This window comes from Manacus candei, unplaced genomic scaffold (assembly GCF_025592945.1).
Source record: "Manacus candei isolate 608988 ecotype Guabito, Panama unplaced genomic scaffold, ASM2559294v1 h1tg000049l, whole genome shotgun sequence".
Classification (NCBI taxonomy): Eukaryota; Metazoa; Chordata; class Aves; order Passeriformes; family Pipridae; genus Manacus; species Manacus candei.
This window is the reverse complement of record NW_026138097.1, coordinates 14,083,756-14,098,547: the sequence shown is the minus strand read 5'-3', so window position 1 is coordinate 14,098,547 and position 14,792 is coordinate 14,083,756. Positions and strand designations below refer to the sequence as shown.

General features: G+C 41.8%; 2 protein-coding genes across 9 annotated transcripts in view; one reads left to right on the top strand and one right to left on the bottom strand.

Moving 5' to 3' along the window:
- The first annotated feature begins 757 nt into the window (after window positions 1-757).
- Window positions 758-4,366, top strand: LOC127476389 (transmembrane protein 14C-like). The gene is made up of 4 exons (XM_051799293.1): window positions 758-919; window positions 1,233-1,334; window positions 3,247-3,331; window positions 3,561-4,366. The coding sequence occupies exons 1-4, from the start codon at window positions 844-846 to the stop codon at window positions 3,616-3,618; spliced, it is 321 nt and encodes a 106-aa protein (XP_051655253.1). The 5' UTR covers window positions 758-843; the 3' UTR covers window positions 3,619-4,366.
- Window positions 4,367-7,066: 2,700 nt separating this feature from the next.
- MAK (male germ cell associated kinase) overlaps window positions 7,067-14,792 on the bottom strand; it is a 30,540-nt gene continuing 22,814 nt past the window's right edge. For all 8 annotated transcript variants that reach the window (XM_051799191.1, XM_051799192.1, XM_051799193.1 and 5 more), the window contains 2 exons: window positions 10,997-11,125; window positions 7,067-8,304 (listed from right to left, as the gene is read on the bottom strand). In XM_051799191.1, the coding sequence (XP_051655151.1) occupies window positions 8,150-8,304; window positions 10,997-11,125 (284 nt within the window). In that variant the 3' untranslated portion in view covers window positions 7,067-8,149. The remainder of the gene's footprint in view (window positions 8,305-10,996; window positions 11,126-14,792) is intronic.

Sequence of the window (14,792 nt, the reverse complement as noted above, 5' to 3'; positions counted from 1 at the left end):
AACTATCAGTAAGATGAGGGCATAGTCTTAAGCTCTGCCAGAGAAGGTTTAGGTTGGATTTTAGGAAGAAATTCTTTACAGAGAGGGTAATCAGGCATTGGAATCGTCTGCCCAGGGAAGTGGTGGATTCTCCATCCCTGGAGGTTTTTAAGATGAGACTGGATGTGGCACTTAGTGCCATGGTCTAGCAACCGCAGCGGTACTGGATCAAGGGTTGGACTTGATGATCTTGGAGGTCCTTTCCAACCTGGTTGATTCTATGATTCTATGATTGGCAGTCTTTTGTGGTGACAACTCAATTTACATTTCTGTGCCGTTACCTGCATCTAACCAACAGAGCTAATGACTTGCTGATCAAAACCAGGCTGGCTCCTTTGTTTGATGCAGGGCCTCTGCTTTTGCTTTTCCTAAAGGACCCACGCTGGGGCAGTTTGTGCAGGACCGTCTTCCGTGGGAGGGACACGGTAAGAGGCAGGGGCACGGTAAGAGAGCGAGGAGGAATGAGCAGCGCAGAAGAGGCGCTATGGACTGGCCGCAGCCGCCTTTCCCCATTCTCTGGCAGTCCGAAATGATGTCAGCTGAGCCTGGGAAAAAGAGCGGCATGGGTGGGTTTCCTACCATGTTATTAACTGGCAGACAACTACGTAAAACCTCCCGAAGCCTGACCAGTGCGAGCGGCTCCTCCCCGGGTCCCGTCACGGCCGGCGGGCGGGACCTCCGGGGGAGGCGGTGCCGCGGCGGGGAGGAGAGCGGGGAGGGAGAGCGGGGAGGAGGGAGAGAGGGAGGGAGAGAGAGCGGCTCAAGGTCGGCGTGGTTCTGCCCGCGGCTCCGCTGTGCCCGCAAATGGAATACGACTGGCTGGGCTTCGGCTACGCGGCGCTGGTGGCGGCGGGCGGCGTCGTCGGCTACACCAAGGCAGGTGGGTGCCGGGCCCGGGGCTGTCCCGGCCGGGCCCGCGGCAGCCGGAGCTGAGGGGGCGCTCAGCCGCGGGTCCCGGCCCGCTGCTGGCAGTGACCCCGCACACCCCCTAAGTCCTTGTTGCCACCGAAACGGTGCTTGCTGAGGCCTGCAAAGTATCTTTAAAGACGACCCCAACCCAGTGCAGTGTCCTCTGTTTAGGTGGTTTTCGTGGATTTACAAATGACGGGAACCCGCGGGTGCCTTTCTTTGGCGTGCAGAGTGACTTTGTATGTGTTCTTTCACTGACTGCTTTACATTTATTTTTATTCAAGGCAGCGTCCCTTCACTAGCTGCTGGTCTTCTGTTTGGTGGCTTAGCGGGACTAGGTGCTTACCAGCAGTCCAAAGATCCAAAGAATGTGTGGCTTTCCCTCGGTAAGTTTGCTCAGCACCTGAGTACTGAGCGTTACTGGTAGCAATGGGAACAGTAACCTTTTTTTTTTTCTAGCGTGTTTCATCTGACCTATGCCCATTTATCTGTACAACTGTAAGTAGTGGCAGGACAGGACTTCCTGGCTCTATTTGTGTACCAAGCACAGTACTTGGTTCTAAAACCTGGGCTGTCCTGTTTGAAGCCAGAGTTGGTGAGAAATACCTATCTCCTCTGCCAGATTAGACACTGTGTTAACTAATGAAAACGTGCATGGAAAATGTTCCGTTGTGAAGCAGCATTTTTAGCCTGTGGTCATGGAATAAGCACTATTTTTGCAATAGTGACAGCACAGTGACAAGTGGTATGCGGCCTTATGGAATCTTGGTTTGCACAAGCATGTCAGAAGAGCAGTATATATTTCAATGCATCATACACTGTGGAGGAAACAGTCTGAAGTATGTAAAAGAAAGGAGGCGATGATCTATTCTGCTTGCTTACAGTAGAACGTACAAGAAGCTGTGGGCATATCTTGCAGGTAGCTCTTCAGATGAAGGAGAAAATGACTGTGGAGAGTGTTATGAAGCAGAGAACACTTGAACCTCAGGGACTTCCAGTGCTGCAGGACTGTAATGCCTGGTTAAACCATTATTGGGAATTGATCTTGCCTTTGGGCACTAGGGTATTCTGATAACCTCTTGAGGTTCCCTCTAGTTCTGTAACTACTCCTCACTGTTACTAGCGTTGTGATACTATAGCTTTACAGTGATTTAAGACTGTTTTAACCCAGTAGGACTAATGTGCCGAAAGGCTCTATGAAGCCACTGGTAGATACTGCAGAGGACCAAACTGCCTCATCAGTAAGGAATGACATGTAAAATGCAGGTCAATATGAAGCAAAATTTCCATTTGTGAACTGTCTCTGGCATGACATGGGAGTGGCTGTGCATGGCTGTGCATCTCTGGCACAAGTTTTTAGTCAGTGTCATGGAAGAAGGATGAGCAGCTTCCATGTATCCTGATGTGATGCACGTAGTGCCTTCAAAAGCACCTGTTGAAAGTGGTGGTGTGTCACGGTCTAGTACAACCCTTCATTCCTCCTCAGCCCTGCTTCTGATGTGCAGCTGTGGCTCCTGCAGAGCTTTAGGTTGGTCACGGTACATCATGGGTAGAAATCCAGAAATGGAACCCTGACAGAGTGTCTCTAAAATACCGTTTGCCCTGTCTGATGCAAATAAACTCGAGGCTTTGGAGAAGGGTATACAGCATCTCCACCTGCCTTTTTTCTTCAAAGAAACAATGTCCCTGTAAATTTTATATGCATATTGATGGGATTGCTTTTCCCGATTTAGAGATTAAATATTTTAGAGTAATGTTTAAGAGAGTAATCACTCTTTCAATTTGTTCCTTTAGATTTCTGTTTTCTAATTTGTATTTTCAAGTGGGGTTGTTTTCTTTCCAGTTGTAATATTTAGTGCCCCTTCCAGTTCAAAATGCCACAGAGAAATGGGGACTGTAATATTTGCCTCCCACATAGTGAACTCTGTCACCATCCCAGCTTTCTGGCAGTTTCGAGCCTGCCTGTGTTCAAGGAAATAATCATTCATCTGCAAATAAGGAGTAATTGAGGGAGAGTTAGTGATCTCTCCAGAGGACTGGAGGTTGTGAGCAATCAGACAGTGGTCTTGACCCTGACAAGACCTCGTTGCTTCTCCTGAGCAGTGGAGCACACTTACCAGAGTTGCTGAGACGTTTGTAACAACAGCTTTACTGTTTAAGAAAATCCAGTGCATACGGAGGGAGGCATTCCTGTCTGTACACATAGGTCTGTGGCTGGCACTGCTCAGTGTCCAAGCGTGGCAGTGTTGCACCGGTACTTCTGTGCCAAGTGGTTCTGACTGGGCTTCGTTTCAACAGTGGCGTCTGGAACCTTGTCTACTGTTATGGGAATGAGATTTTACAACACCAAAAAAGCAATGCCTGGGATAATTGCTGGTGCCAGGTAATCACCTCTCTTTTGCTCTTGTCTGTATTATCAAATGTGCATTTTATTTAACTTACTTGTGGATTAGATTGTTTTAAAAATGTTACATGGTAAGTTCTGTGAAAAAATGAAGTCTTCTGGTGGAGTTCAGCTAAATGAAATCATGTCAGTATTTTCTTCCTTTTTGTTCTTTATGGGATTTTTGCCTTCACCCTCCTCTTTTTATAACAACTATTCTGTTCAACAGTTTACTGATGGTTGGACGGCTTGGACTGCAGATGATGGATAAGCCTCTTAAGCCATAAATCTGCATCAAGTTACTTGAAGATATGTGATTGAGAAGCCTGAAGCTGCAACTGCTTAAATGTGCTGCACAAAAGTGGAAAAGACACTGCTACCTGTGCACTGTATTTTTCATATCCTAACACACTTGGGTTGTGTTTTTAAAGGACTGACATAGAGAGGCCTTGTTATGTCTTCCCAAATGGTATCTGTCTTAACATTTTCTGCACTGTGAAGCAAGAAAATATGACTATAGCATTAGTTTAGCTTCTGGTCCTGCAGCTTACTGTAGGCAAAGACCTCTTGGCCCTTGTATGCAGACAGTTGCAGGATTGAAGCTTAAATGTACATCTTGGTTTGTCCTTCTAAAATCATGTGTACCTCTAAAACAAGGGAAGAGGAGTTGCCAGTCTGTCACTAGTAATTAAGATAATAAATGTGCTTATAACATTACATCTCCCTTTCCTTGCCAGTTTATCTGGTCACAATGTTTGTCGGTCAGGGACTGTGTTCTCCCAGCACTGTGTGTCAGAAGCTGGTCCCACAAAACATAATCATGGAACAGGTTGTTGAGGTTCTGCTGTAATGCAATGAATGCAGACCCGTTCCTTGCAATTACTTGTAAGCAAAAGTGCCCAGCTATATGTAATTCATTTCACTTTTACAGATTATTATTCATAAATCAAAAAGATGCTTTATTAGGCAATGCTGAATTGCAGGCATAGCTTTTATTAAAATGTTATTTTAAATAAACTAACAAATTATTACAAACCTTTGTGTTCTACACAACTTTTTTTGTCTTTAGTCATTCATCTGGATTGATAGTTTGGCGCCTTTCTTGCAGGGTGTCTGGATATATTTGCAAACATGAATTGTATACATAATTTCTATTCTATTCTCTGAATCTAGTAACTTGTAAATATAAAAATCTGAATGGGGGGGAGGTGTAGAGAACAAAAGCATACAGACCAAATATTCAGACAAGTATTGTATTAAAGGTTGTTTGGTTTTTGTTTTCTGAGGGAATCATCTATTTTAGATTTAGAAAATTCTGTATGAAAGTTTCTTTAAAGACTGAAGGGTTCATTTGATCAGTCTCTGTCCTCAGTTGATTCCCTTGATGCCTGAAATTGTTCCAAATATAAACCTGCCATAGAGAAATAATCCTGGAAGCTACACATGGTTGGTAATGTATCCCTTTTCTGGTTTCATTTAACTTACATCCCTTTCTGCACAGATCCTGAGCTTTATTTCCTCAACCTTTCTTTGGTGCCTGGTACTGAGAGAGATGGAAGCAGCAGGGTTGATTCATTAGATGGTGAGGCCCTGGAGTTGCTTAGAATTCTCTAAGTATCAGGCTAGTAACTTTGCAGGAGGGTCACAATCGGTAGTTTTCCTTTCCTCGTTCCTTGCTGCAGCAAAACAGGCAGGTCAGTGACCCTGTGCTGCCTGAGCAGGAGGTGCAGAGCTGGGACAGTGGCCATAGCCATAGCCAGGCTCTGCCAGCAGTGCAGTTTGCCAGGCAACTCACAATGATGAGGCAAGGCTGAGATCAAGCCAGGATGCCAGGTTAATCAGATTGGGTTCCAGATTCTCAGAGACATGGCCAGGAATGGGTGCAGCTTCAGCAAGGGTCTCAGCAGCCTGTTCCCAGGCCAAACAACTTGGGTCAGAGCTGGCTTGAGCACAGGCAGTGAGATCTTGAGGGGGAACTGTACTCAGAGCATCTTCTTAAAACCCTTATTCATCATCCTGCAGAGTTCAGCTTCAGGTGTTCTCCTGTATTTACATTTCCCTCTTGCCTCCCTGCATAGAAACAGAAGATGGTTTGTTTATATGTCATCCTTTTAAGTGCCTAATCCTAGCCCATGGACTCACCATGGGTGGGCATGTGTCTCAGTGTCTTTGCTCTAACTTGAAAAAGTTAGTAAGCCATTAGCATTAGCATTTAAGACACTTCTCTTTAAACTACTTCATAGTTTTTTGCCTCTTCATATTGCTGTTGAATCAATTTTCTTCTGTAGAAGTAAGATGCACACATAAATGCATCTCCTGCAATAAAGTGAGAACATCCATGATCCAGCAGTTTTCTAATTGTCTAATGCTGGTCTCAAATCAGGTAACTTGCATATTTGAGCTGCAGTTGTCTCTGATGGAATAAAGAAAATAGAAAACAGGGAATTGGACTTAAAAGCTTTTAAACTCTTAGACCAAAGTGTTAAGCTGCTGTTCCATGAGCTTTGGAAAGCAGTAGCTTGAACTGAGAACTGCTGGTAGAATGTGTTACCACTTTTCATGTTCAGGAGAAACAGCAGTAATACAGACAAAGGGACAAGAGAAAAGCTTTAGTCTTACATACTCTTTACCCCCTTGAAACTTTTTCAGCATACTAAATTTTTTAAGCATTAGATGACATTTCTGCACTAACAATCTGATATGTGTCAATGAATCAGAATTAAAATGACTGTACAGAGCTCATTAGCCTTTTCTTGCTGTTTGCAAGAAGAATATTTTAACACTGGTCATGCTTTGATTATGAACAAGTAAAGACTGGTTTAGTTGTGTCAAAGCCCTTTCAAGGTTCATTAGCATATGGTAAGGGACAGCATGTTTCTTCTAGCCATATTTAGTGCCAGAAATAGTACCTGTTTATTTTTCTGCTCTAGGTGACTTACGGACATGTGAGCTATGGACATGGGAGCTTTGGATGCATTACTAGTTAATTCCTTGACCAGGCTGTGTTTTTAACTAAGTCATTGGCATCTTGTACTAGAGACAAGTGATTAATTTATCTTGTTTTTTAATTATAAAACCATTGCTTTAATGCCTGTTACAAACAGTCTGAGGTTGTCCTTCATTGCCATGGCAAGTTACATATATTCTACCAATAAATTAAGACACATTTAAATAGCATAGGAACATCTGTTAGTACTAATGGCATGACAAATATTTAATCCTAGACCAATGGCAATTGAATTAAACTCTCTAGTGCATTACTAACCATATATCCCTATCCCTGTGTAGCTCTTACAGTATTAAAGTGGCATTTTCTTTAGGTGCAATTTTAATAACAAAATATTTGACTTTTTGGTAAAACTGTTTTACATTAAATTGCTTTCCAGGAATGTAATGTAACCTATATATTATGAAAGATTGGGTCAACAACAGAAATTTAACTTTTAATATCCATTATAAAAGCCTACAAATACATTTCTTTTTTTACAATGCTTAAAGTAATCATTAACAGCTTTAAATCCTTAAAGAACATACTCTGTTTATACTTTAAAATGGCAAGTTTAATGTAACTATTAAGTCTAAAGCATCTATTCTAAATGCAATTGTTAACAGAAGTAGCCTAGTTCAACATCCTAAAAAAAACAGTTTATTGTACATTGCAAAGTCCTTTGCACGATATTATTATAAAACTTACCATAAAAGCTGGGGAAAGTACTGAACGAGCATATAAACAGCGACACAATAAATTATTAAAATTTCTGTGTGTTTTTAGGTACCTAAGTTGGCCTTTAAGATCTAAACCAGAAAACAATATTTTTAAAGAACAGCCCAATATGTAGCCCCTCATGTAGCTTATTCAACTTCTGTAGTTTAAGTTTGATCACCCAATAAAGATATAAAGAAACAGGAGTTTATTGATAATTTATGCATTTTATTATTTTATGCATTTTATTGTTTTATTATTCACCCTTAAAATGACTGACAGACCCCAGTGATTCAGGCTTCTTAGAAGGTCACTGTGACACTCCCTTGACAGGACAGAGGAAAATCTCTACAGGTCTTTGACCAAAAATGGCATTAAGTTAATTATAACAGCAGAATCTAATTGTTAGGCTTCACTTCACAGCTTGAGTCTAGCATTCAGTACTTGTTTAGCTATTTTCCAATATTGCTATATCTTTCTACAGCCATGTATCAGCCAAGTTTTTAGAGTTTTCTTGTGTAGTATCTATAAGTGGATTGCTTATGTCCCACTACAAGGATTTAAGCTCTCATTGCTACATGAATATTTGCAGCTTACAGACCCTGAGTAATTCTTAGTTACAAGTGAGTTCTGAAATCCTTGTAGGAGAGTTTGGTATTCCTCACAAAGCCGGAGCTGTGCTTCACTCTCATCTTCCTGTTGAGGAACCAGCCTAACACCTGGAAGCCTGGTGCTGCTCTGCTTCAGCCCTACTTCTAATTGCTTGTGTGCTTCAAGCATATCCCAACAGTGGATGTTGCACTGGATGAATAACCATAACAGTTGTGTTTAAGAGCACAGGGATAGGAGATCATCTATAGAAAAATGTCAAATGAAATCTACTTCTAGTAGTTTTGGCAATATGCATTATACAATACTTCATTACATCCTACTTTATAGCCAGTATTTTACATGGTATTATATGTGTACTATAACAGGTAATAGAACACAAGGTCTTTTTTTCTTCTTTACTATTGCATAGTCTTAAGAAAAGTTAGAGCAAATAGGCATTTCAGGTTTCCAAGTGCAGGAGAACCGAACACAGCGCACGTAGTATCTGTACAGGATGGCATTTTTTATCTGTTTCCTCCATATTTGGCTACCCAGTCTGTTCTTCCATGTACTCGCTGAATTGTTGGTGGGTAAGTTAAGATACTCATGTTTTTTGCTGGTGAATTGAAGGTAGGACCTGGTAATGGAGCACGAGCAGCTTTGGTTTTCCAGGAAAAATCTGAAAGGAACAAGAACTCAGAATTAATGATGACTAAAAAGATACTTTACTTCTTCACAGAGAAAAGAATGAGAGGTTAAAGATGACTTATGGTACTTAAGGGTGCCAATGTAGCAGGGTGCTTTTGTCTCCTACATGTCATAAAACATCCTGAGTTGGAAGAGACCCAAAAGGATCAAGTCCAACTCCTGACTCAGGACAACTGCAAAAATCCCACTATATGCCTGAGAGCGTGCTGTCTATGCTTGTTTTAAGATAAAGTGCATGTTTCCTATAGTTTGTGGGTTTAATCCTCACCTACTGGATACTTGTTTTGCAGCAATCCCTCAAGAAAACATTGAGACTGAAATTCAGTAGAAAAACTGATGCATATACCTACAATTCTGAATCTCCTATTATAAAACTGCTACAGAATGAGAGTGTTCTTTCTTCTATCTCAGATATCTCAAATATTTATAAAAGCATGTAATTATAACATTGATAAACTTATTAAGACCCAAACAGCTTAGACTGAAGGACAGCTTCTGGAGACCTTTTTGTTCCCTTTGAGATTTTATGCCTTTTATTCCCCTCCTGCTCAACTCAGAACTCCTGGTTTAACTGGTCACAAGTCCTCTTTGCTCCGTTTCCCATTTCTCCATTGATTTTATAGGATCTATTCCAAGTCTGAAGGTTTTCTTATTCCTTAATATTGGTATCCACCTGATATCAAGCACTAGCAGTAGTGCATTACTGTATTCCTGGCCTTCCTACTCAGATTTCCCATTTTTGCATTTCAGGTAGTTGGCAATTCCTCAAGCTTCATGTGACTAAAGTAATTGTGCTGCTGCCGGGGCTGATGTTTCTTCATGTTCATGACCAATTCTGCCATTTTCCCAATCCTTTAAAGTCAGTTATTTGGGACCTCTCTTATCCAGACTCCTGCTATACCTTAGCATTCCCAAAGTAGGTCCTACCCCTTCCATTCCTACATTTGTAGTTTAGTCTTCTTTTATTATGTATTAGTGATACTCTTAAAAAAAATTTCACATTTAAATTTAATGGTTCTTTGGTGCCTGTGTATCATTCTGTTTCTTACAGAAACAGTGGATTGAACCCATTAAGGAACAGGTGAGGATCAAGGCATTTAAAAAGGAGGAACATCGAGGAGCTGAAACTGGGAGTCAGGTCTCCACCTCTATGAAAACTAATACTTTTCCTTTTTATTGTAGGCTGGCATTCCCTATCTTTGGTCAGAAAGTATGATTCCAGCCTACAGTAGTTTGGCAATGAAGGCCACTTTTCCTGAGTCTTGGCATTTTCCACAGAGAAACCGATCCTTTATACTACATTAAATTATTTAAATCATGGCATTAAAAAACTTAACAAATTAAGAGAGAAATACAATTGAGAGCATAACTTATTTCAGTGTGCATAATGCAAAGCAAGGGGTCACCAAAAATGTTAACGTTCAAATATTGACAGCTAGGAGATAAAACCTGCCATTTCCTTCATCCTTATCTCTCTTCCCATGCAAGTCTGCAAAGTTTAGGCTAAATATGAGGGGTTTAAAGCAATAGTATTCTTGCTCTTTTCCAGGACATGGAAGAGTGTCTTAATTGGCCTCCATCTGCCAGCTTTTCTGACTTTTACTACACATTTTCCATTTCTAATTACAGATTAACAGTGAATTTATTTCCCTTTGGAACACCATATCTAATCCCTTCTCTTTCACACTATTCACAGCAGTCTAGAGATAGTTGCAGATTTTGTCATCCTATGAACTTCTTGATCCATACACTGTGACAAATCAAAACTCTCGCAGCTGTGTTCCAGCAGTGAGTTGATAAGATAATGAACTGCAGCTCTAGCCTTCCCTGGTGGGCTTCTGATGCACTCAGGCACAGAATACATATACATCTAAGCATATTTTATATATGCATGCCATCTCCTTCCTTCCTTCCCTCTCTGCTTCTCAGAAGTTACTTGCAAATTCCTAAGGAGAACAGGTAACTCAAAAGAGCACATCAGCAAAAAGACATTATTTAAGCAGGACCATATATGAGATTGGTGTGCCATAAGCCCTTTGGTTAAACAATTCACCAAATTGAGGGCCTTGCTGTTTCCTCTGAAGTAACTAGAGAAGCATGCTGCCGGGTTTGGACAAGAGCTCTAAATCTTCACTCACAAACCAGTTTCTCCTGCATCCTGAGCACTTCTGTTCATCTTCTCTGAATTAGGAACATACAAAGAAAGTGCTCAGAATGTCATCCATACTGTAGAGGATCCAAGGTGACAGTTACATTTAGAACAGGCTTCACGTTGTTTTTACCAGATGAATGGAGTCCAGTCTACATGACCATTTACTACAGAGTTGTGGAGTTACATGTTTTTACAATTCTGCTTGGTCCATCACCACTAATGAGCCATAGTTTAGCAAATGGTCCAAACTTTCTAGAATTATAAAAGGTTTGCACCTTTTGTAATTATTTTCTTTTTTACCTAATAAATATTAGTAGCAATAGTTTCTCTAGCTATCAGGACTGCCTCTATACGCCTACATTCAGTTCACTTATGTTAAAAACAATTTATGCCCTACAGTTTTAATTATAGAACTTGAGGAAAACCTTACTAAGGGCTGATCTCTTTGGAAGCATGGAAAATTAACGTTTCTCTTTGTCTTGGTTATGTATGGTAAAAGGGTATTTCTTACCTGATACAGGTGCACCAAGAGGTGCTAGCTGTATCCGTTGTCCAGCTGAGCCAACTTCTTTTTTATGGAAGGACGAGGTGTATATTCCTGATGGGTTGTAAGCAGCACTACTTACAAAGCCAGGATTTCCTGTTGACATTACAGAATTTTAGAATTTTCAGTGGCATTCAGAAAACCTTGCCTACTTTTTATAGTCACTTCAAAATATATTTGCAGTACCCCAAGAGTACTCCCTAGTGCTCATCTCTTGGAAAAAAGTATATATTAATTCTTTGTTTTGTATCTTTACAGCACTTAGCAGACTTGCAAGCTGGAGATCAGCAGGAAAAAAACAACAGAGAAGGGTGAACATAGAAAGGTTTACACCGAGTTTTAGAGAAAGATAGATAGGATCTTACCTTTTGCTTACATCTACTTGCTTTACCAGAAGCTGGTTTAAGCTATTTGAAAACTAGCACTCAGCCCTACTCTTATGCTCAACATGTTTGGCCTTGTCATGGTTTGAGATCCCCCCCAAAAAAATCTAATTCCCTAGTCCAAGCCCCCTCCCCATCTCAACCTAGTATAAGATGTGTTTTATCCAGACAAAACACGAGACTCAGAATGGGGGAAAGGGAATATATTACAATGACTGTACAAATAAATATTATAATACATTATACACACGATCACAACTATCTCTACCATGACATAAGTATTTACAATGGATCAGATCTCTTCTCCCCTCCAAATAGAAGTCCAGGAGGGAAGAAGGAAAGATCCTTTCTTCAGAGCAGCAATGTCCCTAAGGCAGCAGGTCTCTCTGTCTCTATGCAGCAGCTGTAACTGGATTGTTGTAGCTGGATCTCTTCTCAATACACACAAGGGGGTCTCCAAGCCCCTTGGCCCGTTGTCTCCAAACGAGGGTCTTTCAAGACACAAGGGGGTCTCCTTTCATCCCTCTTGGCTCTCCTTCGACTCCAAGCAAAGGTCTCACCTGTGGACTGCCAGCAGGGACAAAACTCGCTTCACCACAGGCATATCACAAAATGGAGGGGCATCTTCGTGAAAGTCCCTTCCTCAGGGGGGTTCACCCCTGAGTCAGAACATCTTGGGCAGCATTCAGTTGAAAGCCTTTGCCTCAAGAGTTCTACCAGAGCTCCTGTGCTCTGTCTCGGGTTGCTAGGCTTGTCAGCAGCAGTGAGGGGGGCCAAGGTCAACCTCCCCCCGCATTCCTTCTCCATCCTGGTCCAGCTTCAGGACGTCTTTGAGCTTCTCAGCTCCTCTCTCTCTGGTGCTGCAGCACTCCAAGGCTCCTCTCCTTAATAGGAGTCCATCTCCCTCCTTTCTCAGAGGTCTCAGAGGGGTGTGGGGTCTTATTCTAGTTCTTACCCCAGCTTCCTCTCTCCCTGCTGCTCTCTCAGCTCTCTCTCTCTTCATTAGACATCTCTCTGTCTGTTTGCCTGGTTGCAAGCCGCCTCTGCTGCGTTCTTATCTTTTTGGCTCTCTGCCATCACTTCTGGACGCTGCTTCTGCCGCTGCTGTCTCTGCTCACTCACAGTGGAGAAAACTTTTTTAGCTCTCACCTGCAGGCACCTAGCCCAGCTTTATGCTGTTCCAGGTCCCTGCAGCCCCCACTGGGGGCTGGGGGTCCAAAGCCCCCCAGGGGGCTCCTGCCCTCTGCTCCTCGTGGCCTCAGAACATGGCTACCGCTTCTACAACCAAACTACAACTAACCTTCTCTTCCGTTTGCTTGTGGTATGTTTACATTTCGCAGAAGCGCCCATTGGACAAAACTTCAAAACTTCCAGGGGTCACCAGCCCCTGGGGTTTTACCACTTTCTTAGCTTCAAGGGGAAAACCGGTTCAAACTACTACAGGCCTAAATCTAAAAGAACTGAAACCCAACTTCTCTTGTGGGAAGTGGTGCACCACTTGAAGTTGACTGCCAGTTCCATAGCTAAAAGGCCTACTATAAAGATCAGACCCAACTACCCTCTTTCTTTAACCCTGGTTATAATATTATGCCTAGTTTTGGTTCAGATCTTTCTTTAAAGCAGCAATCCCATGGAAAGGTTGACATAACCATCCTCATTTGGAAGCTGAGAAGCATTGTGCATGTACACACAAAATTAGTACTGAAATTAATGTTCAGTGGCAGAAGGATCTGTTACAATACTTAGATTCCCTGGTCCAAGAAAATTTCATACCTTCCTCATATCTGTCATCACTTGGGACAGTGTAAAGACTGTGCTGGCACAATGTCCAGAGAGAAATGCTTTTCTCTAGTGGTATGGTTCTGTGTTCAGTAGTACTGTGAAATACAAGGCCATACACAGTAGTTTGTTTTAACCTTTATTAAATGTGTGCATATTCATCATAGTTTCAGTATCTGCTTTGACAGTTTTTGTCTCCTAAATTGCTAGCCTTTGTGCAATCCCATAATGTTCCTCTTCACACACAGTCCTCTCTGATTATGTCAGAGCTCAGAGCAGTGGATCTATAAGCTGCAAAAGTGGTCATCTACAATCTAAAAAAGGTATCCTCAGCTAATTACAGCTGCATTGGGTTGTTGCAAACCTCCCTGTTCAGGAGCACTAACAAAAAGCGTTCCGCTAACTCAGTTTTGCCAGTCTCCTCAAACTGTCACTTCACAGCTCTGCAAATAGTTGGGTCTCCATGTAGCTTTCCTCTGTCCACTTGATGCCAGTTTCCACAGTAAAGAATGACACATCAATACAGCTGGTGAAAAATAAAACTTTAATGAAGTATTCCAATAAAATTTAACTTTCTTGTAGAGTCTAAGTTGTTCTTCCTTTTCAGGAATTTGCCTGAAAACCAAAACAACACAGTTTTAGTGGTTCATTCACCTGCTTGTGGATATATACACACACATTCTCTTATTCCCCAGTTCCTAGCTATTGGGAGTAGTTCAGATCTGAGAACTCAATAACATTCCTTAAAATTCTGAGGTCTAAAAATAAGAACATGACAGGCCTCAAATAATACAACCTTAAAAAGACTACTTCTATCTGCTTCTTTGCTACAGCTCGGCAAAGCTGCATAGCTGTCAAAAATTGTTCAACCATTTTTTTTGGTTCTCCTTACCTCTCAATGTCCAATGTCCTTTATGAATTCTTCTGCAGGAAGTGAAAAAGTGCAGCCAGGATGAACAGTCTGGGTGAAACAGAGAGGTCTGCAGGGGTGATCTTTTGTTGGATGAGAACAAGGGAAGCAGGAAAAAAAGTTCAATATAAAATAACAGAATAGCTACAAATTTAAAAACATCCTATTTAAAAGCACAGTTCCTTACCTCTGACTACTGCCATACAAAGGAAAGGGTTCTTGCTAGAGAAGTAATCATCCATCAGGCATCCAGGAGGTCTGGCAGCTGGTCTATAGGCAAGCACTCATTGCCATGATGTCCACAAGGGTGGCCAAGGCCATACCCCCGTCTCAAACAACACACACCTGATTCTTCGTAAAGGATAAGGTTGTTGAATTGTTTGAGGTAGGTAGTGAGTTCAAAAAACCCTACAAGTAGTTGCAATGAGATGTGTCACATGGGCAGTACACACCAGAGGGGGCAGGAACAGGGGGAGAGGTAAAACATTCCAGCATTTGCAATGCTTATAGCCAACAGTGTATTTAGACATAAACTAGGCTGCCTGGAATCCTGAGTTTGCACCTTCTTACACTAAGGTAACTCCACCAAAATCTGTTCAACCACAGCACTGTAAAATCAGTGTAAGAATCAGGTAGAGAATCCAAATGCGGGAAATGGTTCAAGTCCCAAGTCCTGTCATGAACAAGAGAT

What these genes read in the sequence shown, in the direction of transcription:
- LOC127476389 (XM_051799293.1), top strand. Translation starts at nt 844, where the DNA reads ATGGAATACGACTGGCTGGGCTTCGGCTACGCGGCGCTGGTGGCGGCG. An exon ending in CGTCGGCTACACCAAGGCAG is followed by an intron (nt 920 to 1,232) that starts GTGGGTGCCGGG and finishes TTTTTATTCAAG; the next exon opens with GCAGCGTCCCTTCACTAGCT. An exon ending in GGGATAATTGCTGGTGCCAG is followed by an intron (nt 3,332 to 3,560) that starts GTAATCACCTCT and finishes TCTGTTCAACAG; the next exon opens with TTTACTGATGGTTGGACGGC.